This window comes from Polyodon spathula, chromosome 23 (genome assembly GCF_017654505.1).
Source record: "Polyodon spathula isolate WHYD16114869_AA chromosome 23, ASM1765450v1, whole genome shotgun sequence".
In the NCBI taxonomy this organism is placed as follows: Eukaryota; Metazoa; Chordata; class Actinopteri; order Acipenseriformes; family Polyodontidae; genus Polyodon; species Polyodon spathula.
Window position 1 is genome coordinate 27,178,442 of NC_054556.1, and position 23,517 is coordinate 27,201,958.

Here is a 23,517-nt window from a genome sequence, read left to right on the forward strand (position 1 = left end):
GGCATGTCTGTTTGGAAAATGATGACATCTATCACCTCTACCTAAACAGAGGGGCTAAACCCCGACACAGACAGCAAGGTTTCAACTAAATGTCTTTTTCAGAGTGAGTGTCCGCTTGACCTCGTTTCTCTTTGTTGTTATAATGTTTTTCTACCTTTAATAATAGGCAGGGGTCATTACTGATAGATCTGTAGAGTTTCTCTAACCCTACAGCCCCTTCATATCACGATATGCGTCCCTGCCTTCTAATGGGACCATTATCTGAAGCAGCTCAACATTCCAATATGAAAGACTACTAACCCTTGACCTGTCAGGTCTGAACTCTACCCCTAACATTCTGATATGCCAGATGATCCACCAAGAAGCTGCTCACCTAATCTAGGGTTCTTTATAGAACCCTAGCATGAAAAGGGTGGCTCAGTATGCCTTAAGATCTCTTCAATTCGTGTTCCTGAATGATGGACAAAATAGACGACAAGAGGAATATGTGCAGCTTTGTCTTTCTCAAGTCTTCTTGGCAAAAAAGATACATAACAGTTTTCTCTGATCTATTCAGGGAAACATGGGAGCTAACCTGAAGCACGTCTGTGTGCCGGCAAAAATGAAAAAACGCTGTCATTACTGGATTTTATTTCTGCGTTACAATGGCTTTATGCACTCCAGTGCGTGTGACAGCCCCGAACGCTTTATCATCTTCAAATTGAACCTGTCAGGTTTTTCAACCCGTATCCATTTATTGTTCAAAAGACCAGCTACACTGTTACTGTGAAAACACAACCAAATGAATAAGCTGGTGTGCGAGTGTACTGTACCACAGCAGTGTGATTAACGACGATGAGAGCATTAGCCCTCCTAGCTCGCTGGGCAGTGTCACTCAGTGTCTGCAGAACCGAGGGAAGCAGCTGTGTGGAGGACGCAAAACAAAACCAGACAGCTTCACAGAGGATCAAAGCCTGCTGGCACAGGTTAAAAACTTCAAAAGGCCGGTTCCGCTCATTTCTGCTGGTGTTTGGGATCAGGGGTCTTTACATGTAGTTTTAAGTTACTGTGTGTTGACACTGTGCCCCTAATCCAGGCAGGACTTTGTCGTGTTAAAAGAACGATGTTGAGTTATTGATTTTTCAAGGTTTACCAGACCACTCACTGAAACTGATAGTATAACTAGTGAAATGCTGGTAGGCGAAATAACAAAGCATGCATGCTTTTAATATTTCAATACTCCCTGTAAATATAACCGCAGTAAGTACAGAACTGGGACTGTGTATAATCTCTGCAGGTTTTGTTGTAATAAATAAGCAGCATGCCTGTTCCTTGGTTCTGGATGAGGACTAGTTATGTCCTCATTCACACGCTCTTTGTCCTTGGCCCTGGCTATGCCTCTTTCTAAAGGTCTGCTCCTCTCAGGAGCCCATGTGCACTCGAGTTGTGTAGCAGGATGGGGTGCACAAGCTGACAGGAAGATTATTGTTCTGCCACGGGTGGAAGCAGCGTGTTTGTCTGGGTTTCTGGTTCAGGGCTCAAGGGAGAGGGTTTTGGTCAGAGGGTCATCAGTTACACACTGAAACCCAAGCTGATCTCTAAACATGACCCCCACCTAGCTAGCCTGGGACTGGAAGTTTGCATGGTCAGCTCCTGGCTTCTCCGCCCTGGTCTCTGGCACATCTGGGGCAGCTGCGGAGAATACTGGCTCATTGTCAGCATCTTCAGGCTGTGTTACAGCCAGGTCTCTGGGTTTAAAAGGCATCAGCATACAGAGACTGCGGTGTCTGGATCCTGAGTGGGAGCTGGTATTGATGAAGTACAGTGACACTGGTACCCAGAGCTGCTCTGTGCCAGGGTAAGGGTAGGGTGACCAGCTTTTAAAAGAGACACACACCAAGGACTAATACAGTAGTTGGAATGAGACAATCCTTTCTGCCAGGACCCTCTTGAAATGAGATGTGTATCTCGAGAGTTCTGTCCCGTTTCAATAAATACAACTGAAATCTGAAATGTGGTTAGTTCTACATTTTTGTTTGCACTATACTCCATGTGAAAACACATTGAATTAGAAGAAAGAATGAAAGTGGTGTTAGCAAGCTTCAGAGTGACTTGATGTGTTTCTTCATAACTAAAACCATTTAATGGTACAGTAGAGTAACACAAAGCCTTGGGAGCATCCTGCAACCAAATGTCTACAGCACACTCGTTGCTTCCTGTTGCACTGCAAGTTAAAAACCATTTAGTTTAATACAACCACATTTATTCTGATCTGTTTATGAACATATTCTAGGTCACTGGATAAACTTTGGTTACTAACTATCGAAATGACCTCCATCTTTAGAGACATGACCTTTAGAGAGCACACTGCTGCTGTGTTTCCAGCACTGTGCTGTGCACAGGAGGCAGTGGTAGTGCGACAGAGGATTCTGTCTTGTTTTGATCTGCGCTCTGCTCGTGGGGTTCAGACAGATCCAGGGCGTGTGGAGAAGCAGCAGAGCAAACCGCTGTGTTGATGAAACAGAGAGATTAAACTGCACCATTCACTGGGCTCAATCCCGCTGTTTACTGTTTTCACAGCTGCATTTCTGACAGCCTCAGGATTGCCCAGGAGAATGACTTAATGTTCAAAAAAGAAATGCAAAGTTTCTGAATTGAGAGGAGGCGGGTCCCGCAGACATGACATGACCTCAAGTCTACTGGACTGCCAGCAGGAATCATAGCATCTTATATTAACTACTGCTTTTGTGAATTCTGCAACCTCACTTCCTCATCTACCACTCTACACACCCTCTAGAAAGTCTTAACTTCCCCACCGCTGCTGCATTTCATTGATATTATAGACCCTTAAGAGTAAGCATAGCGCTTTGGCTCCAGCACTGCGTCTGCACCACTCTTCTTGTGCGTGTGAGGGGCGGTTGTGCAGATTAATGACTGTGTAATTGCATAACACTAAAGGGGTGTTCTTAACTTTGGCGTTCGTAAGTATATCTGCATACAATAATGTGAATGTGTGAGTGTCTATGGAATATGAATCTAAGATGCATTGAACTTCACATTGATATGAGTGAATTCATTTTATTAGTCATTGTAACAAAGTGCCCGCCCCTGTGTATTATCTGTTATGTGTTGCGTGTGGTGTGTTTAAATGTTGGTGTATAGACATTGGTACACGGGATATAAACGGGTCTGTGTAACACGAGTGTTTAAAATGTATATTTGTATTTAGGCACGAGGATTGCACAGCACTTCACGTGCAAGTAAAATGTAGTAATATGTGAGCACGGGGAATTGCACTTTATTAATTCACGTGCTGGGATTCAAGTGAATAATTAATTGGTAATTGAATCCCAGCACAATAGTATATATAGATGCACGTTGTCACATACTGGTTTTTTGGGTGTTCGGTGAGCGGAGAACGGGATTGGAGACGGAGGAAATAAGGAAAGTAGTAGTAGTAATAATAATAACAACAACAACAACAACAAAGTATCCGCTCACCGTGTTTGTCAGTGTCTGTCCGTGCACCGTTGTGTTAAGTTTAGTCTGTTTTCGTTTGTCTATTTATTTTGGCGTAGAGTGCCGTGTCCTGTGTGTTTCGTGTTTGTTAAACCTTTTATTTTGCATTAAACCGGCGCCAACAGGCGTCTTCATCACTTCATTTCATCCGTCCTGTGTTTTGTGTATTGCATTACCTTTCCTGGTTCTGACGCCGCCCACTTCGGCCGTCTCTGTGACACGTGGTGTCCTGCGTGGGATTTAACAGCGCCTCCAAGCGTCAGACCAGGAGAGGTTTTTTTTGTGTGGGAGAAAAAAAAAAAAAAAAGGGGGCGTCTTTGGATTACAAAAAAAAAAAAAAAAGAAAGAAATGGGGAGAAGCAGGAAAGAGGATAAAGAGGTGAGGGACAGGGAGGAGGAGTGCCGCCTAAGGGCCAGACATCCCCAGCGATGTAACCAGTCCTTGCCGGGGTGCCTCCTCTGCAACCAGGACCATCTCTTTGCCAATTGTCCCTTCCGCTGCCCCTACCAGGAGGGAGAGGAGGAACTGCCGCAGGAGAGGAAGGTGAGGAGGTGGCAGAGAAGGGGAAAAGGGAAGAGGAAGGCAGAGGTCCCACCGCTGTCTCCACAGCCGCACCAGTCCCCTGCAAGTGAGGGAGAGCCGCACCAGTCCCCTGTTTCAAGGGGAGACTACACACCGCTCCCACCTCCACCACCAGGAGACTACACGCCGCTCCCACCTCCATGGGCAGGAGCAGAGCAGCAGGAGCTGCCTCTGCCTCCGCCACCTCCACCGGCAGGAGCAGAGCAGCAGGAGCTGCCTCTGCCTCCGCCACCTCCACCGGCAGGCGCAGAGCAGCAGGAGCTGCCTCTGCCTCCGCCACCTCCACCGGCAGGAGCAGAGCAGCAGGAGCTGCCTCTGCCTCCGCCACCTCCACCGGCAGGGGCAGAGCAGCAGGAGCTGCCTCTGCCTCCGCCACCTCCACCGGCAGGCGCAGAGCAGCAGGAGCTGCCTCTGCCTCCGCCACCTCCACCGGCAGGAGGAGAGCAGCAGGAGCTGCCTCTGCCTCCGCCACCTCCACCGGCAGGGGGAGAGCAGCAGGAGCTGCCTCTGCCTCCGCCACCTCCACCGGCAGGGGGAGAGCAGCAGGAGCTGCCTCTGCCACCTCCACCGGCAGGAGCAGAGCAGCAGGAGCTGCCTCTGCCTCCGCCACCTCCACCGGCAGGGGGAGAGCAGCAGGAGCTGCCTCTGCCTCCGCCACCTCCACCGGCAGGGGGAGAGCAGCAGGAGCTGCCTCTGCCTCCGCCACCAGCAGAGGGTGAATGCCTGCTGGGTCCCTGTCCACCAGCAGAGGGTGAATGCCTGCTGGTATCACTTCCCCCACCAGCAGAGGGTGAATGCCTGCTGGGTCCCTGTCCACCAGCAGAGGGTGAATGCCTGCTGGGTCCCTGTCCACCAGCAGAGGGTGAATGCCTGCTGGGTCCCTGTCCACCAGCAGAGGGTGAATGCCTGCTGGTATCACTTCCCCCACCAGCAGAGGGTGAATGCCTGCTGGTATCACTTCCCCCACCAGCAGAGGGTGAATGCCTGCTGGTATCACTTCCCCCACCAGCAGAGGGTGAATGCCTGCTGGTATCACTTCCCCCACCATCACGAGGAGAGGAGCTGGAGCTTCCTCTGCCTCCACCTCCATCAGGGGGAGAGGAGCAGGAGCTGCCTCTCCCTGCACCAGAAGGACCAGGACTAGATGCTGGCGGTCCTCAGCAGCCCTTGCATAGGCTGCTGAGGGAAGCACGGGGAAGAACCTCCCGGCTGCAGTGGCCGAAAAGAGGGCCAACACCCGCACCCCAGCTTGTCCTGACTGCCAGCCTCGCTTCGCCCAAGGATGCCAGCCTCGCTTCGCCCAAGGATGCCAGCCTCGCTTCGCCCAAGGATGCCAGCCTCGCTTCGCCCAAGGATGCCAGCCTCGCTTCGCCCAAGGATGCCTCTCTGCATCGCCTGGGGTTGCCCGCCGCTCTGCATCGCCTGGGGTTGCCCGCCGCTCTGCATCGCCTGGGGTTGCCCGCCGCTCTGCATCGCCTGGGGTTGCCCGCCGCTCTGCATCGCCTGGGGTTGCCCGCCGCTCTGCATCGCCTGGGGTTGCCCGCCGCTCTGCATCGCCTGGGGTTGCCCGCCGCTCTGCATCGCCTGGGGTTGCCCGCCGCTCTGCATCGCCTGGGGTTGCCCGCCGCTCTGCATCGCCTGGGGTTGCCCGCCGCTCTGCATCGCCTGGGGTTGCCCGCCGCTCCGCATCGCCTGGGGTTGCCCGCCGCTCCGCATCACAGCCGGAAGTACGGTGGCCGGAACCCCACGAAGGGGAGCTGCCGGCCACGAAGAGGAGGAGGAGGTCTGGAGACCGCCAACCCCAGCAGCAGTTTCGCTGCCGGAGGAGGGGGAGGAGGTCTGGAGACCGCCAACCCCAGCAGCAGTTTCGCTGCCGGAGGAGGGGGAGGAGGTCTGGAGACCGCCAACCCCAGCAGCAGTTTCGCTGCCGGAGGAGGGGGAGGAGGTCTGGAGACCGCCAACCCCAGCAGCAGTTTCGCCGCCGGAGATCGTGGGGGAGGTCCGGAGACCTGCTCCCTCTGCAGTTTCTTCCCTGCAGGAAGAACGGTGGTTGAAGCCCCACCAAGGGGAGCTGCCGGCGCCGAAGGAGGGGGAAGGTCAGGAGACCACACCCCAAGCAGCCTTTCCGCTGCTAGGACTACCCTGGCAGGAGAATGCTACCCTGCTGACAGCATTACGACCTGTGGGCCCCTGGAAGCCTCTGGTCCTGGCCAAGGACTTTGGGCGGGACTTTTGGGCTTTTAAGGGGGGAGGTGGCCATTGAGGCCATGTGTGCTTTGCACAGGAGGGGGTATATGTAACAAAGTGCCCGCCCCTGTGTATATTATCTGTTATGTGTTGCGTGTGGTGTGTTTAAATGTTGGTGTATAGTCATTGGTACACGGGATATAAACGGGTCTGTGTAACACGAGTGTTTTAAAATGTATATGTGTATTTAGGCACGAGGATTGCACAGCACTTCACGTGCAAGTAAAATGTAGTAATATGTGAGCACGGGGAATTGCACTTTATTAATTCACGTGCTGGGATTCAAGTGAATAATTAATTGGTAATTGAATCCCAGCACAATAGTATATATAGATGCACGTTGTCACATACTGGCGGTTGGGTGTTCGGTGAGCGGAGAACGGGATTGGAGACGGAGGAAATAAGGAAAGTAGTAGTAGTAGTAGTAATAATAATAACAACAACAAAGTATCTGCTCACCGTGTTTGTCAGTGTCTGTCCGTGCACCGTTTTGTTAAGTTTAGTCTGTTTTCGTTTGTCTATTTATTTTGGCGTAGAGTGCCGTGTCCTGTGTTTTTCGTGTTTGTTAAACCTTTTATTTTGTATTAAACCGGCGCCAACAGGCGTCTTCATCACTTCATTTCATCCGTCCTGTGTTTTGTGTATTGCATTACCTTTCCTGGTTCTGACGCCGCCCACTTCGGCCGTCTCTGTGACAGTCATTGATTATCTTTACTTAATCACAATCTGTTACTCTAATGGCTGGTTTCACTGAGATTAGTCTTGAACCCCCTACCCTAAAGTGACATTAGGGTGGCGCTAATCAGGGTCTGTGAAACCAGCCGCACTGTATATAAGCGTGTCCCAGCTTCATATTTTAGTGGGAAATTTGAATACTTTGAATTGGAAAGTGCATGCGGCTGATGGCTCCTGTCATGGACAGCAGTGTGTAGCTGGCTGCCACAGCGCAGCGGTCCCCAGCACCTGTGCGCATGGCAGGCCCCCACATTGCTCGGGGTCTCCTATGCAGCACAGGGGTCCCGTGATGTCACTCAGCTCAGGTTTCATCTGCACTTTTAAACTAACACTGGTGTTAATTAACACTTTCTCATGCTCGCCTTATCAGATTCCTACTGCAACCTCCAGGGTCAGCTGCAATTGAAATTATTTGTGATCCCATTAGTCAAAGGGAAGACAGGGGTGTCGATATTCAGAAGTGTTATCTGCGAGCGAAGGCTTCTCGTGGCAGGTGTGTTTGAATTGCAGGGAGGGGTACAGGGATCCATGAACTCATTAGTGCTAATGCACAGTTCAGACGTGTAACCTTGGTTCAGTGTGTGTGTGTGTGCGTGCGTGTGTGTGTGTGTGTGTGTGTGTGTGCTTGTGTGTGTGTGTATAAAGCCCAGTGATACTGTATATGGTAATTGAATTAGACAACATGGCAAACCACAGTAAACTATGGTAAACTATAGTCATTGGAAAAGCATGGGAGGGCTGCAAAATTACTGTGCAAATTGAATTGCGCTTGATTGCCTGCTGGTCCATTGGAGGCAGGCTGGTTTACAGGAACATGCAAGATACCCTCACAGGGATGCGTCAGTGAAAAACAAATTGGGTTTGGTGTCCTCTTCTGACACCCAGAGGCCGTGTGGGGCACTGCCAGCTATTCTGTACAATTACTGGTCTTATTACCATTTGAAGCACACGATCGCCCCCTACAGGCAATATGCGGTCAGATATATGTTATGAGATTGCCGTACAGTTTCATTTTGTAACGGCTGAACTATCTGTTAATCAAATGATACACGTTTGTTTTTTAAATGTACCTTTGCTTCTCTCATTTCTTGAAAAATCTAAACAGCTGAGCAATCCCGTTTGGGGACCAGTGTAATGCGGCCTTCGCGAAATGTTTGTAAACTCCCTGATATTCATATCCCGTTTGTATTCGTGTTACACTTAGGAATAAATCTAAAGCAATGAACCACTTGTTACTGGAGCACGCTATTTCAAATGTAAAATGGAATGCAAATAAACAAATAAATACATAAATAAACATAGTTTGTATCAATAAAAATAATAATTTTTATTATGAATTTTCTGAATAAAGTTTAAAAAAAAAAAAGAAAGAAGAAAGGTAAATTCTACGCTATAGTTCACTTGTTTTTAACAAGAGCGACGCGGAACGATTGTTTCATCAGCGCTGGGAAAAAAAAAGAAAAAGACAAGCCGGCGTATTAAGCAGACGCACAGCGCGGAGATGTTCCGAACACAGCGCCCCCCCGCCCCCCGCCCCCCAAACGTTTAAGGACAGCATGACTCCGCGGTGCTTTTAATTCTAGAGACACTATAAAATGACATTCCCAGTGCAGACTGCCTCGGGTTGCCGGCCGGTTTGGTGCCCCTGTAGCGAGTGTAGTGTGTCCGGGCGGTGAGTAGCTGCGTGTTGCGAGTGTAGTGTGTCCGGGCGGTGAGTAGCTGCTTGTTGCGAGTGTAGTGTGTCCGGGCGGTGAGTAGCTGCGTGTTGGGAGTGTAGTGTGTCCGGGCGGTGAGTAGCTGCGTGTTGGGAGTGTAGTGTGTCCGGGCGGTGAGTAGCTGCGTGTTGCGAGTGTAGTGTGTCCGGGCGGTGAGTAGCTGCGTGTTGGGAGTGTAGTGTGTCCGGGCGGTGAGTAGCTGCTTGTTGCGAGTGTAGTGTGTCCGGGCGGTGAGTAGCTGCTTGTTGCGAGTGTAGTGTGTCCGGGCGGTGAGTAGCTGCTTGTTGCGAGTGTAGTGTGTCCGGGCGGTGAGTAGCTGCGTGTTGCGAGTGTAGTGTGTCCGGGCGGTGAGTAGCTGCTTGTTGCGAGTGTAGTGTGTCCGGGCGGTGAGTAGCTGCTTGTTGCGAGTGTAGTGTGTCCGGGCGGTGAGTAGCTGCTTGTTGCGAGTGTAGTGTGTCCGGGCGGTGAGTAGCTGCTTGTTGCGAGTGTAGTGTGTCCGGGCGGTGAGTAGCTGCTTGTTGCGAGTGTAGTGTGTCCGGGCGGTGAGTAGCTGCTTGTTGCGAGTGTAGTGTGTCCGGGCGGTGAGTAGCTGCTTGTTGCGAGTGTAGTGTGTCCGGGCGGTGAGTAGCTGCTTGTTGCGAGTGTAGTGTGTCCGGGCGGTGAGTAGCTGCGTGTTGCGAGTGTAGTGTGTCCGGGCGGTGAGTAGCTGCTTGTTGCGAGTGTGCGTGTACTGGGAGTGTAGTGTGTCACGGGCGGTGAGTAGCTGCGTGTTGGTCATGTATGTGTCGGGCAGGTGAGTACTGCTTTTTGGGAGTGTAGTGTTCCGTGCGGTGAGTATCTGCTTGTTGGAGTGTGTCCGGGCGGTGAGTAGCTGCTTGTTGCGAGTGTAGTGTGTCCGGGCGGTGAGTAGCTGCTTGTTGCGAGTGTAGTGTGTCCGGGCGGTGAGTAGCTGCTTGTTGCGAGTGTAGTGTGTCCGGGCGGTGAGTAGCTGCTTGTTGCGAGTGTATTGTGTCCGGGCGGTGAGTAGCTGCTTGTTGCGAGTGTAGTGTGTCCGGGCGGTGAGTAGCTGCTTGTTGCGAGTGTAGTGTGTCCGGGCGGTGAGTAGCTGCTTGTTGCGAGTGTAGTGTGTCCGGGCGGTGAGTAGCTGCTTGTTGCGAGTGTAGTGTGTCCGGGCGGTGAGTAGCTGCTTGTTGCGAGTGTAGTGTGTCCGGGCGGTGAGTAGCTGCTTGTTGCGAGTGTAGTGTGTCCGGGCGGTGAGTAGCTGCTTGTTGCGAGTGTAGTGTGTCCGGGCGGTGAGTAGCTGCGTGTTGCGAGTGTAGTGTGTCCGGGCGGTGAGTAGCTGCTTGTTGCGGTGAGTAGCTGCTTGAGTGTAGTGTGTCCGGGCGGTGAGTAGCTGCTTGTTGCGAGTGTAGTGTGTCCGGGCGGTGAGTAGCTGCTTGTTGCGAGTGTAGTGTGTCCGGGCGGTGAGTAGCTGCTTGTTGCGAGTGTAGTGTGTCCGGGCGGTGAGTAGCTGCTTGTTGCGAGTGTATTGTGTCCGGGCGGTGAGTAGCTGCTTGTTGCGAGTGTATTGTGTCCGGGCGGTGAGTAGCTGCTTGTTGCGAGTGTAGTGTGTCCGGGCGGTGAGTAGCTGCTTGTTGCGAGTGTAGTGTGTCCGGGCGGTGAGTAGCTGCTTGTTGCGAGTGTAGTGTGTCCGGGCGGTGAGTAGCTGCTTGTTGCGAGTGTAGTGTGTCCGGGCGGTGAGTAGCTGCTTGTTGCGAGTGTAGTGTGTCCGGGCGGTGAGTAGCTGCTTGTTGCGAGTGTAGTGTGTCCGGGCGGTGAGTAGCTGCTTGTTGGGAGTGTAGTGTGTCCGGGCGGTGAGTAGCTGCTTGTTGCGAGTGTAGTGTGTCCGGGCGGTGAGTAGCTGCTTGTTGCGAGTGTAGTGTGTCCGGGCGGTGAGTAGCTGCTTGTTGCGAGTGTAGTGTGTCCGGGCGGTGAGTAGCTGCTTGTTGCGAGTGTAGTGTGTCCCGGGCGGTGAGTGTAGCTGCTTGTTGCGAGTGTATTGTGTCCGGGCGGTGAGTAGCTGCTTGTTGCGAGTGTAGTGTGTCCGGGCGGTGAGTAGCTGCTTGTTGCGAGTGTAGTGTGTCCGGGCGGTGAGTAGCTGCTTGTTGCGAGTGTAGTGTGTCCGGGCGGTGAGTAGCTGCTTGTTGCGAGTGTAGTGTGTCCGGGCGGTGAGTAGCTGCTTGTTGCGAGTGTAGTGTGTCCGGGCGGTGAGTAGCTGCTTGTTGCGAGTGTAGTGTGTCCGGGCGGTGAGTAGCTGCTTGTTGGGAGTGTAGTGTGTCCGGGCGGTGAGTAGCTGCTTGTTGCGAGTGTAGTGTGTCCGGGCGGTGAGTAGCTGCTTGTTGCGAGTGTAGTGTGTCCGGGCGGTGAGTAGCTGCTTGTTGCGAGTGTATTGTGTCCGGGCGGTGAGTAGCTGCTTGTTGCGAGTGTAGTGTGTCCGGGCGGTGAGTAGCTGCTTGTTGCGAGTGTAGTGTGTCCGGGCGGTGAGTAGCTGCTTGTTGCGAGTGTAGTGTGTCCGGGCGGTGAGTAGCTGCTTGTTGCGAGTGTAGTGTGTCCGGGCGGTGAGTAGCTGCTTGTTGCGAGTGTAGTGTGTCCGGGCGGTGAGTAGCTGCTTGTTGCGAGTGTAGTGTGTCCGGGCGGTGAGTAGCTGCTTGTTGCGAGTGTAGTGTGTCCGGGCGGTGAGTAGCTGCTTGTTGCGAGTGTAGTGTGTCCGGGCGGTGAGTAGCTGCTTGTTGCGAGTGTAGTGTGTCCGGGCGGTGAGTAGCTGCTTGTTGCGAGTGTAGTGTGTCCGGGCGGTGAGTAGCTGCTTGTTGCGAGTGTAGTGTGTCCGGGCGGTGAGTAGCTGCGTGTTGCGAGTGTAGTGTGTCCGGGCGGTGAGTAGCTGCTTGTTGCGAGTGTAGTGTGTCCGGGCGGTGAGTAGCTGCGTGTTGCGAGTGTAGTGTGTCCGGGCGGTGAGTAGCTGCTTGTTGCGAGTGTAGTGTGTCCGGGCGGTGAGTAGCTGCTTGTTGCGAGTGTAGTGTGTCCGGGCGGTGAGTAGCTGCTTGTTGCGAGTGTAGTGTGTCCGGGCGGTGAGTAGCTGCTTGTTGCGAGTGTAGTGTGTCCGGGCGGTGAGTAGCTGCTTGTTGCGAGTGTAGTGTGTCCGGGCGGTGAGTAGCTGCTTGTTGCGAGTGTAGTGTGTCCGGGCGGTGAGTAGCTGCTTGTTGCGAGTGTAGTGTGTCCGGGCGGTGAGTAGCTGCTTGTTGCGAGTGTAGTGTGTCCGGGCGGTGAGTAGCTGCTTGTTGCGAGTGTAGTGTGTCCGGGCGGTGAGTAGCTGCTTGTTGCGAGTGTAGTGTGTCCGGGCGGTGAGTAGCTGCGTGTTGCGAGTGTAGTGTGTCCGGGCGGTGAGTAGCTGCTTGTTGCGAGTGTATTGTGTCCGGGCGGTGAGTAGCTGCTTGTTGCGAGTGTAGTGTGTCCGGGCGGTGCGTAGATGCTTGTTGCGAGTGTAGTGTGTCCGGGCGGTGCGTAGCTGCTTGTTGCGAGTGGAAACGGCAGTGGCGCCTGACCCACTCCCCCCCTCCACTAAAGCTGCCTTGGTTGAATGTATCTAACCCATACTGTTTGCGTCGTTGGTCTGTGCAATGAAGCTATAGACTCTGGATACTCTAGTGCATGAACTCTGGGGCATTTCCAAGTACATAGCATAATTACAATGCATTGCCTAAACACTGTTTGATTTATCAGAATCTTAGGCTGCATGCCCATCCATAGAAACACTGCCCCCAATGTAATGGAAAACAGGTTTGAGTGAACGAATGAATTGGCGAGCGCACTGCACAGATATCGTGGCATTACTGGAGCCCTTTCCAGGGATTTCAGTAGAAGCACTACACAGTATTGAAGGGTACCCAAGATTAACACTGCCTGTTCAATGTACAGTACCATACTGCAAGCTGCTGTAACGGATTGGATAGTGAATTCCTGCTCTAGTTTATTCAGAATTAATATTCAGCATTTGATCATTTCAAACCTGCATTTGTTGGGGAGTGGGAGTGGGAGTGTGGTAATAGGATTGTGTCCAGCAAGGGTCTCAACACCAGTCACTTCCTTTGTCTTGGAATGCACCCACAATATGGTCTCCTGCTGGGTGGGTTATTAAGAGGGTCCTTCTCAGAAGTGCCTATCCTTCAAAGGGTAGTTCTGCAGTAAAATAAACTGCGATTTATAAAGCCTGCAACTTACTCGTAATATTTAATTTATTTTAACAGAAAGTACTTTAGAATTTTGAAAGCAGTGGGATGTTGTTATTATTGAATGGTCACTCCTGTCTGAAAGCTTGTGTTTTGATGCTCTGGTGCTGTGTCTGTAGTCTGCGGAATGCCCTTGTCATTTGGACTTGTTCACTGTGCAGCAAAAGCACATTCTGTGAACAGCAGCGTGTGTATCACGCGTCTTTAGTGGACACAAGTTTGCAAAGCTATTTACTCAAAAAAAAAAAAAAAAAAAAGAAATTGCCATCATGTTCACAAATGAAAAAACTCCACTTGCAATTCTAAAACAAAGAAGAAACAAGAACTACTGGAATGTTGTTTGTTGCAAAGTAAAGAGCTTTGAGAATCTAGCCCAGTGCTTTGTTCAACAAAACTTACAAACCTGAGAACTGTATCTAGCAAATGCATGTTTTGTAACAAGACAGCCATCATCTGTGTCAGAAATATAGATTTGTTTGTGAAGCACAGTGCTGTGTGTGTTTTGCTGAGGTTGATGCATTACATGCTGTGTGTGTTTCTACAGCACTGTTGTGTGTCATGTTTAGTCTCAAACTGTAAGGTGTGGGCGTTTCATTGGTGTCAGATGGGCAAAGTCTTAATGCTTTATCTGGAGCCCCTTGGTGTTTCTCTGAACGGTTATTGACGGACCCCGTTGTGCTCTTACCAGAGCAATGGGAGCAGGGGCTGTTGGATTTTAGGAGGATAGAATGCGGTGTACAGTGGGTTTTGAATCTGCTAGGTAGAGATATTTGAAAATGCCTGAGTGATGCTGCTTAGCATGCCTTATAAATCAGGTCTCTATTGAACACCTAACTGAATCATGTTGAATTTAATACACATATTCCACTGGAACTTTAAAGGACAGTATAAGGACACATTTAGATTTGTGTGTGTGTGTGTTGATTGTCTTCCCTGTATATTTATGTAGTGTTGTTGTTGTTTATGTGGGCCTGTTTTTAAAAATTGAAAAGCTTTGCTTCTGTCTTCAACAGAAAAAATTATATATTAATAATATATATATATACAAAACTGAAGAATATATATATATTAGAACTTATTATATGAAAATTATATAATAATAATTTTTTAATTTTAATAATTTTTAAGATGTTAGAATTATTTATTCTCGATTATCCTGTAAATCTATCGTGTTTAAAAGTGCACTTTTTTCCCCAAATGCTGTTAAAGATTTGTAGCAAAGCATAATGTTAAAAACCCCTTTGAATTCCTGTGTGTTTATTTAAAACCTGTTTTGTATGACAGTGCTGACCAAGGGGATAGTGCAGCATGAATAAATGCTTTGAACAAGCACAGCATGAATAATGTGTTTCGTTCACTTACTGTATAATGAAGTAACAAGTTAAAACTGCAGTCCCTTGTATTGACCGTCTGGGCCCCGTGTTCCTTGTGTCTGATCTCCAGTCACATGTGCATGGTTCATGTGTGTGAAGTGTGCTGTACCGCTACTTCAAAGTAATATATTCCACACATACAGTGTCTGATCTTCCCTTTCACTGTGTAGATTATTTACATGAACCATCTTCTATAGACTGATTTTGCTGAACCAGTGTAAATGATAAATGCTCACAGCTCCAGCTTTTCGTGGTGGACGGCACCTAGTACCAACGTCTATCACAGCACCGCTAGATTTTTTTCCTCCATATCCAATAAGTTAGAATATGGAAAGCTGAGGACATGTGGTTAAATTCAGGGCTGCGTTTGAACTTCCAGATTCCCAGATCCAGTGTGCAAGCTTGTACCCCAAACCCTTATGCAAGATGTCTGTGGCAAGAGCAGTGCGCACACTAACGTTGCTCCATGTGATTCAGCAGACTGGGGCAGGCTTGGATCCTGTAGGGTTCATTTCATTGGACTGACACCAATACATTACAACATGCTTTTTTTTAAAGTGGCTAACAATGTGATTAAAAAGGGTTTATTTAAAATAGTAAACTGTACAGATTTTATGCACTACAGACAGCAGTGTCCTGTGTTTTAAAGATTTTTATTTTTGATATCTGTTAAGCAGTTCAAAGCTAATTGAAATCCAAGCACAGCAGATATTTTACTAACCATCGATATCTGTGTGTGTGTTTGTTAATTTATAATATAATCTCTTTAGTCACGCTGTCTGGGATTAAGTCTCAGTTATGGCACTGCTATCCTGTATAGCGCTTATGAATATATACCTGAACCAAAATTTCCAAACAATTATGAGAAAGATAACGGGAACAGGAGAGTGGGGGAAACTCTTGCGTTGCTCCTGCAAGAACTTGCAAACTGGGTGTGTTCCAACGCGGTGGCGTGGTTCTGGTGTTGTTTTTACCAATTGCACATAAGTCTGTTGTGACATGTTTAGCGACACTGAACACCCAAGCATAATAAGCTACTTGACAGGGAGTGCCTCGGCATGCCTGGACCTCCCACATTGGACAGTAAACCTATTTTTTGCAAAACAACAGAGTTTATCAGGTGCGACCAAACTCGGGGCTGGCAATTTGCTTTGACGAGAAAAAAAAAGCAATTAATAAGAAGTCACATGATACTTTTATCTGCACGCTTGCCTGCGGCTGAAGTCGCGAGACACTTCGCCCTCTCGTTTCTGCAGAGAGGAGGAGGAGGAGGAGGAGGAGGAGGCGGAGGAGGAGGAGGAGGAGGAGGAGGAGGAGGAGGAGGAGGAGGAGGAGGAGGCGGAGGAGGAGGAGGAGGAGGAGGCGGAGGAGGGTGGAGGAGGAGGAGGAGGAGGAGGAGGAGGAGGAGGAGGAGGAGGAGGAGGAGGAGGAGGAGGAGGCGGAGGAGGAGGAGGAGGAGGAGGAGGCGCGCCGCTTCCCGCGATAGAGACGGCGCCGTGCCCGTCTTTCCGTGAGTGTGACTGACAGTGAGTGAAGGGAAGCCTCTGCGCTGCCTGGCGGTGTGAAGATGGCGAATGTGTCGCTGGAGTTTCGTGCCAATGCCGGCGACTCGGAGCCCCAAAACCGCCTCGTCCTAATCTTGGGCCAGCTGCCGAATCTGCAGCGGGTCACCTGGGCGCAGGTGAAGGGAAAGCTGCAGCCTGCAGTCTCTCAAGAGGTAAGAGGGGCGGTGGACTCTTATTAATATTGCAAACGAAAACAGACCGGGGCTGTCTCTGAGTACACGCATCATTACAGAACAGAAAAGACCCCCCCCCGCCACCCCCCAGTTAAATACTGTGGATAGCAGGGCGTGCTTGCGGGTGCATTATACCTTGCTGTTGTGTGTTTGTTTATATGAGCGCTTTAGAAAGAGGGGAAGTTTTGTTTTAAAAGAAACAACTTGTGTTTATTATTATTATTATTATTATTATTATTATTATTGCACGGCTTTATAAATATTAAGCTGTGTTGATATATTCCCGATATCGTAAATACATTTGTCTGATTCCACGGTATAGATATTTCCTTTTGGTGCTTAAATATAGTGCTGATCATTATTATTAATGCGCACAGTTGCCAGGATTACTGTGCAGTGTGTGTTTTATTTTTATTTTTTTTTGTATTAAGATATTGCAATAAACTTACACCAGGAACTGATCATTTAAAATGACAAAACCAGGCCTCCTCGTTGTGTTGTTAGTTTCACATCTATTATTTAGCGTTCTAGTGCATTTCTGCAGTGCACCAGCATCCTAGTACTCCCTTCTCATCTTGACTGTTACACACTGGGCGTGGGAGCTGTTTTATCAGTGCAGGTAACAGCAGCACCTGCTGATATGTATGGTAGGAATAGGAAGCTGTGGCATGTGGTCTGTAGAAGCTGCCTCTCCCTGTTGCAAGTCTGTTTCAGCAAAGGGAATTGCACTATGATGTAAATCACTTAAATAGTGTCTGCCCCTTTCTGGTTTTAGGATTTTTTTTTTTTTTCATAGATTTGTATTGAGCTGTGAACAAGCCTAGCTTTCATTCAACTGGTGTTCCTTCAAAATAAGGCTTTACAAACACAGGATGCACCCCCAGGTGGAGCTGAGTGTTCAGTGCAGAGATCCTTCAGTGCATCCCCAGGTGGAGCTGAGTGAGGAGTGCAGAGCTCCTTCAGTGCACCCCCAGGTGGAGCTGAGTGAGGAGTGCAGAGCTCCTTCAGTGCACCCCCAGGTGGAGCTGAGTGAGGAGTGCAGAGCTCCTTCAGTGCACCCCCAGGTGGAGCTGAGTGAGGAGTGCAGAGCTCCTTCAGTGCACCCCCAGGTGGAGCTGAGTGTTCAGTGCTGAGATCCTTCAGTGCATCCCCAGGTGGAGCTGAGTGTTCAGTGCAGAGATCCTTCAGTGCATCCCCAGGTGGAGCTGAGTGTTCAGTGCAGAGATCCTTCAGTGCACCCCCAGGTGGAGCTGAGTGAGGAGTGCAGTTAATGTTCCTCTTGAAGGTCAGTGCAATATCTTTTAGTTTTGTTTGTGTGGAAACTTTATGGCTGCTGTGAAACATTCACAGAGGCTTTTGCTGACTCAAATGGACTCTTGGGTTGCAGGGTGTTGGAGGAGCCACTCGGCAAAGTGCATATCGCTTTGTACTTTACACAGAGTTGTAAACTGCAGTATAACATCAGCTCAGTGGAAGATTCAATCACTTTTTATCACTGTTGTGATAAATTATATACATGTTTGACCCACCTAATGGTGGTAATTTGATTGTAGACAATCATTCCTAATGAAACAGACAATGATTAGGACTTTAGCTGAAGCAAGATTAGTTAACATGTACAGTAAAAGAGATGGATATAAGACTCCCATTGCGTAGCAGTTAGATTAATTCCTGGTTTTATTATTAATAAAAATACACCTGAGCTTGTTACCTGTACACTGCAGGTAATCAAGCTCATATTAAAACATGGAATGGGTGAAACTGCTGTGCAATAGGAGTCCTGCTTCCATCCATACAGTACACAACAGCCACCTATAATATATATATATTTAAATAACTTCCTCTTCTAGACATGGCAGTCTGCTCTCAGCACGTTGAACCCAAACCCTACGGATAACTGCTCCCTGTACCTGAACTACGCGACCGTGGCAGCCTTGCCCTCGCGGGTGAGCCGGCACAACAGCCCTTCAGCGGCCCAGTTCCTCACGAGGCTCGTCCGTAACTGCCTGCCCCGGGGGGCCAGCCGCTGCATCGTGGTGAGTGCCAGACCAGTCATTCAGTCCTGGGAGCTGGATTGCAGTGTCATGCAAACAATCAGCTTGACTAAAGACCGTCAAGTTTGCTTACCCTCATTCTGTGGCATGATCCTGCATCAGATTTGGAAACGGGAAAGGCGTTGCGGTTTCGTTCAGCTGTTTGCGCTTGCTGTCCTGCAGATGGTTTGCGAGCGCTCGGAGGTGTTTGCCTCGGCCTGCGCCATCGCCAGGGCCTTCCCCCTCTTCACCCGCCGCTCCAGCGCCACCAGGAAAACGGACAAGCGCGTCGTCGCTGTGGAGTTCATCATCATGGGGCAGGACGGCGGGCCCTTGGATGTCCCCACACTGGAGGTACACAGCTCAAATCCCAAACTCTGCATCAGTGCAGGCTTGCACAGCAGACTCCCATTGCACAGCAGATTGGGCGTTCCTAGGAGCTTATAGGAGAGCGAAGAAATGTGGTTTTCTTATCTGTTATAGTGATGGAAGTAAGACTTATTGCAAAGCAGTGAAACCAGGAATAGATCAAACTGCTATGCAATGGGAGTCATATTTCCGTCCCTGTTAATGTTAAGTTGATTTTAATTCTAGGTTACAACTACAATAGCATAAGGTAAAAAAAAAAAAAAAAAAAAAAAAAAAAAAAGCATTTAGCATTTTCTGTTGAAATAGTGGTAGTGCAGATGTGTCATGTTTAAGATGCAAGTTGTCATTTTTGTTTTTCTATATATAATCTACACACAGTGCCTGGCAAATGCTGCCGATGGCGTGAGACTGGCAGCGCGTATCGTAGACACGCCCTGCAATGAGATGAATACAGATCACTTTCTAGAGGTGAGCCGTCTTGCTTTACACACACAGCACACGTCATTTTAAATACCCGGTGAACCTGCAGGTGGTCTTGAGGCTCCCTTGTACTATTTCCGTTTTGTTTTGTTTTTTTAAATGAAGGAAATCAAGGCGGTCGGAAGCGAGCTGGGAATCGTGCCCACTGTAATCCGTGGAGAAGAGCTGAAAAAGAAAGGGTTTGGAGGTAATGAAACCGCTGTAAATGGGTCTCTCGTAATATTTCAGTAAGAAACTCCTACAACTGCATTCCTCTCAAATGGATAACTCTGTCTTTGTAGGGATCTATGGCGTTGGCAAAGCTGCCGAACATCCCCCTGTCCTTGCAGTTCTCAGCCACACACCAGAGGGCGCCACACAGACGATCGCCTGGGTCGGGAAAGGGATCGTCTATGACACTGGCGGACTGAGCATTAAAGGGAAGGTATGAAGGCGTGGCTCTTGCCTTTGTCAGGGTTCCCTGTTAAGCAATGTTGGCAGTGGTTTGGTGTCACTGTAGTCAGGTAGAGATGAAACAACTGATCGCTGTGGCCTTCGCGCCTGTACTGCTGGGGCAGTGGTAACCCTCAGTCTGCTTTGCGTTACAGACATCCATGCCTGGGATGAAGAGAGACTGTGGAGGGGCTGCTGCTGTTCTTGGTGCATTCAAAGCTGCCATAAAGCAAGTAAGTGTTAGTAAAAATCACACGCATCTTCTGAAGCAGTGGCTTTCAACCATTTCATCTCAAGTACCAGTGTTTCCAGCAGGGACCACCAGCTGTACCAGTAACTATGTGCCATCTTAAATGGCTGCTGTAAAACCGAGACCCGCCCCATTACAACCAGGTTTGTTGTCTGTACTGCCTTGTTTGTTGCCTCATTCTGCTGAATGGTTAATCTATGCAGCTGATGACTGCAATTAACTCTGCATGTTTATATTTGAAATGTTGTGCAAGTGTTGTGTCTGGAATTGGTGACCGCACCTTTTAATTGCGTCCAGTTGTAATATGGAGACAGCATGCTGCAGCTCCCCTGCTCAGTGTTAGTGACACCTCTCTGCACTTACAAGCATTTGTATTCGATCAAACTGTTCAAATTCTTCTCGCACTTCAGTGTATTAAAACATGTCATGTGCATTTTGTCATTAATTTAAGTTTGTTCGCCTGTCATATTCAAACTAACGGTTATCCCTGATACTAGTGATCTGGGCTACAGATTGCTGTGAGATCCAATTCCATGCATTAGGTAGTTATATATGGGCTGTGCTGTTTTCTCTCCCCCCACCAGGGCTTCAAAGACAATCTCCATGCTGTGTTCTGCTTGGCAGAGAATGCCGTGGGCCCCAATGCAACACGCCCTGATGATATCCACCTTCTGTACTCGGGAAAGTAAGTAATACAAAAATAAGATCTATAGCAGAAGCCAGACCGTTTAACAGAGTTTCAGGATTGTACCTGGGTAAGAAAAAAAATAAATGCACAACCTGGTAATTTGAGACAATGCTTCTCAAGGAACTTGTATGCAATTTCTGTAGACCTGGGTGAGGCATTAAAACCTATTTCTGTAGCACTCAGGGGCTTACTGTTTGTTCTCTCTCCTGCTCAGGACTGTGGAGATTAATAACACTGATGCTGAGGGGCGCCTGGTGCTGTCTGATGGGGTCGCCTATTCCAGCAAGGACCTCTGTGCTGATATCATCCTGGACATAGCTACACTCACAGGAGCTCAGGTATTGGAAGCTGCATACTGGCAGAGTCCATACAGCATAGAGAGAGGGGCGGGGCAGGGCTGCTGTGCATTGCCTGTAAATGTCATGTGATCCTACATGTGGTATTGTCAGCTATACTGTCTCCAGCTCCTTTTACAAATGACTGCAGCATTTATTTTTTTGTCCAGTTTCTAAAAACTCCTGCATCCTGTCTCGGTTCCATGCTGTAATGCTTACCCTTTGTTTTGGAGTTTACACTGGCTCCAGTCCTGACAGTCTCCTTTCACGGGTTGGTTTGTTGCAGAGAAAGTTGTTTGCATTAGAGTTGAAGCAACACGTTGAATGGGGTTTTTTCTGTGTTTCCAGGGTATCTCCACTGGAAAGTACCATGCAGCCGTGATGACGAACAGTGAGGAGTGGGAAGCAGCCTGTGTCAAAGCCGGCCGCAACAGTGGAGACCTCGCTCACCCGCTGGTCTACTGTCCTGAACTGCACTTCAGCGAGTTCACCTCTGCTGTCGCAGACATGAAGAACTCTGTGGCTGTAGGTTTATTATTACATGTTAGTTATTGTAACATTTAACCAGTGGGAAATCTCATTCCTAAATGACCTGATTTCTCACAAGTTTTGTGGCAAGTTTTCAGTATTGCATCAAATAGTGCAGTGCATTCCTGGTTCTAGTGAGTGGACTACTGCACATGCAGAGCGGTAACAAAGTGCTGCTTTGTGTGTTGTTGTTGTTGTTGTTGTTGTAATGTATTTCCCAGTAACTCGACGATGCTTTGTGTCTTGTTGCAATGTATTTCACAGGACCGGGAGAATGCTCAGAGCTCCTGTGCCGGCCTGTTCATTGCCTCCCACATTGGTTTTGATTGGCCCGGAGTGTGGGTGCATGTTGACATTGCGTCCCCAGTGCACACTGTAAGTATTTCCAGCGAGCCGCTGCAACATCACTGTTCTTTTTATATCGCTGTGATGAGAGTTCCCTTCGCATGCACTTGTTTCGTGCCTGTGTCCTGAGCGCCTCTTGCTTGTCTTCCTCTGTCGCCCCAGGGGGAGCGAGCCACAGGCTTCGGGGTGGCATTCCTCTTGGCTCTGTTTGGCCGTGCTTCGGAGGACCCGATGCTGAACCTGGTGTCTCCACTGGGACCCGAAGCAGACGCTCAGTGTGAGGCGATGGAGCGCGATTCCAAGCGCAGGAGGCTGGTCTAGCCACTTTTAACACATCTGTGATCGTCTTCTCTGTATCGAAATGCACTGATCAGACCTTCATCCTACATTTATACAACTAGATCAAAAATAAAAAACAATTTTTCATGTGATCTGGATCCTTTATCATTAGGGTTAAGAAAGAGAGAGCATTGCTGACACACGTGTGTCACTTCTGGAACTTGAAGACCTGTAAAAAAAAAAAAAAAAGAGCATAGGAAGATTTTTAAACACAGTGGGGGGGTGGGGTCGTTAAATTCTAGGCAGCTGTGGCTGTTTAACCAGAGAAAGTTGTATAACTATAAAAATGAAATGAACAAGGAGGGGTGGTGTAATAAAGCTCGGCACAGGCATTAGTAGAGGTTTGTCATTCCTTTTTGCTGACTTCCTGAAGTCAGACTTTACACTTTAGCCAATTTGCCAAGTCACCTGGTATAGAGAATAGTTGTGTTTTTTTTTTTTTTTTTAACTTGATAATTCAAGTTGGAAACCTTAATGGAACAAAAGGACAAAAAATAGCTAGAATGCTGGAAGGAGCAGTTGAATGAAGTGTGCCAAGTCCACAGTTGAATATGTGAACTGACCTTGCAGGTAGTGAATGCCATGAAGCACCAGGCTCATCTGTTTTGTAGTTATTTGTTCATGTTATCCTCTTGTTGGTGTTGCAGGATTTCCAGGAGCTTGCTTCCCTTATAAACTCGTAACTTCAGCAAGCTTGTGTGCTTCTAGATACTATTAGTAGTGACCAGCTGTGCTGTAGCGATCTGTTCACAGAAAGAACCGCTTCTCCAATTGTAATGATGAGACTTGCTTGCCACACTGTGGGTGAGGGTATTTGATAATAGCATACACGTTTCCTTATAGGAATTCAGGTATCCTGCACACAATAACGATGAACTACACCTCCTGTGAATGTCCCTCACCAGTGTTTAAACAAGCTTGGGTCACGTTATGAACTAAGGTTATGGTGTTCTGATTATTATTATTATTATTATTATTATTATTATTATTAAAGGTGGTATCCAGGTTCCTCAGTTTCAATGATAATAAGGATTTCTAGTCTTACAGTTAGAAGGGAGCTGTTGTAATGTCTGGAAATCACAGTGTCTCCACTTGGGTGACATGTGGATCTTCTAGTGCAGAATTGTTTTAAATAGGATTTTAAAGAAAAAAAAAATACATACATTGCATTTGTACCTTCCTTAAGTGACTCAGAAATTAACCGAACACCTCAAAGAGTACTGCACTACTGCCTTAGAAACAGATTAAATCAAACGTTTACATTTCGGACTGCTTGTGTCCCCAATAATTGGAAAGAACAGCATTGTAGAAAAAAAAAAAAAATTTCTTCTGAAAAAGAATGAACTATGTAAGTGTAAGAGGAAGTCCGGCGTCCACGCTTGTGCGGTGTGGTAATCATGAAGCATGTGCTCCAGTAAGTAGTTCACTGCCAGCGCAATCTGCGGAGCGCTCATATGATTGCATGATCTGCAACCTGGCGGGGCTGCTGTGTTTCTGGCGGCCGGTACTTCAACGAGGACCGACCCTGCTACAAGCCAACAGTAAGAAAAAACCCGTTTGGAGTCAG

The 23,517-nt window shown here is 48.8% G+C and overlaps 1 protein-coding gene across 2 annotated transcripts; it reads left to right on the forward strand.

Moving 5' to 3' along the window:
- The first annotated feature begins 15,858 nt into the window (after positions 1–15,858).
- Positions 15,859–22,042, forward strand: LOC121298458 (probable aminopeptidase NPEPL1). Of its 2 annotated transcripts, XM_041225580.1 has the most exons (13): positions 16,067–16,130; positions 16,948–17,436; positions 18,002–18,187; positions 18,368–18,538; positions 18,932–19,021; positions 19,139–19,220; positions 19,315–19,457; positions 19,621–19,698; positions 20,300–20,400; positions 20,618–20,741; positions 21,087–21,263; positions 21,531–21,641; positions 21,774–22,042. In XM_041225580.1, exons 2-13 carry the CDS (start codon positions 17,422–17,424, stop codon positions 21,930–21,932), a joined length of 1,437 nt encoding a protein of 478 aa, XP_041081514.1. In that variant the 5' UTR covers positions 16,067–16,130; positions 16,948–17,421; the 3' UTR covers positions 21,933–22,042. The 2 variants fall into 2 exon arrangements, with proteins under 2 accessions (XP_041081513.1, XP_041081514.1); XM_041225579.1 differs by lacking the exon at positions 16,948–17,436 and having other exon boundaries at positions 15,859–16,130.
- Positions 22,043–23,517: the final 1,475 nt, after the last annotated feature.

Excerpts from the sequence above, each read along its gene's own strand:
- LOC121298458 (XM_041225579.1), top strand. The coding sequence starts at position 15,981 with ATGGCGAATGTGTCGCTGGAGTTTCGTGCCAATGCCGGCGACTCGGAG. Across the intron at positions 18,539-18,931 it reads TGGATGTCCCCACACTGGAG|TGCCTGGCAAATGCTGCCGA; the intron begins GTACACAGCTCA and ends ATCTACACACAG. Across the intron at positions 19,022-19,138 it reads ATACAGATCACTTTCTAGAG|GAAATCAAGGCGGTCGGAAG; the intron begins GTGAGCCGTCTT and ends TTTTAAATGAAG.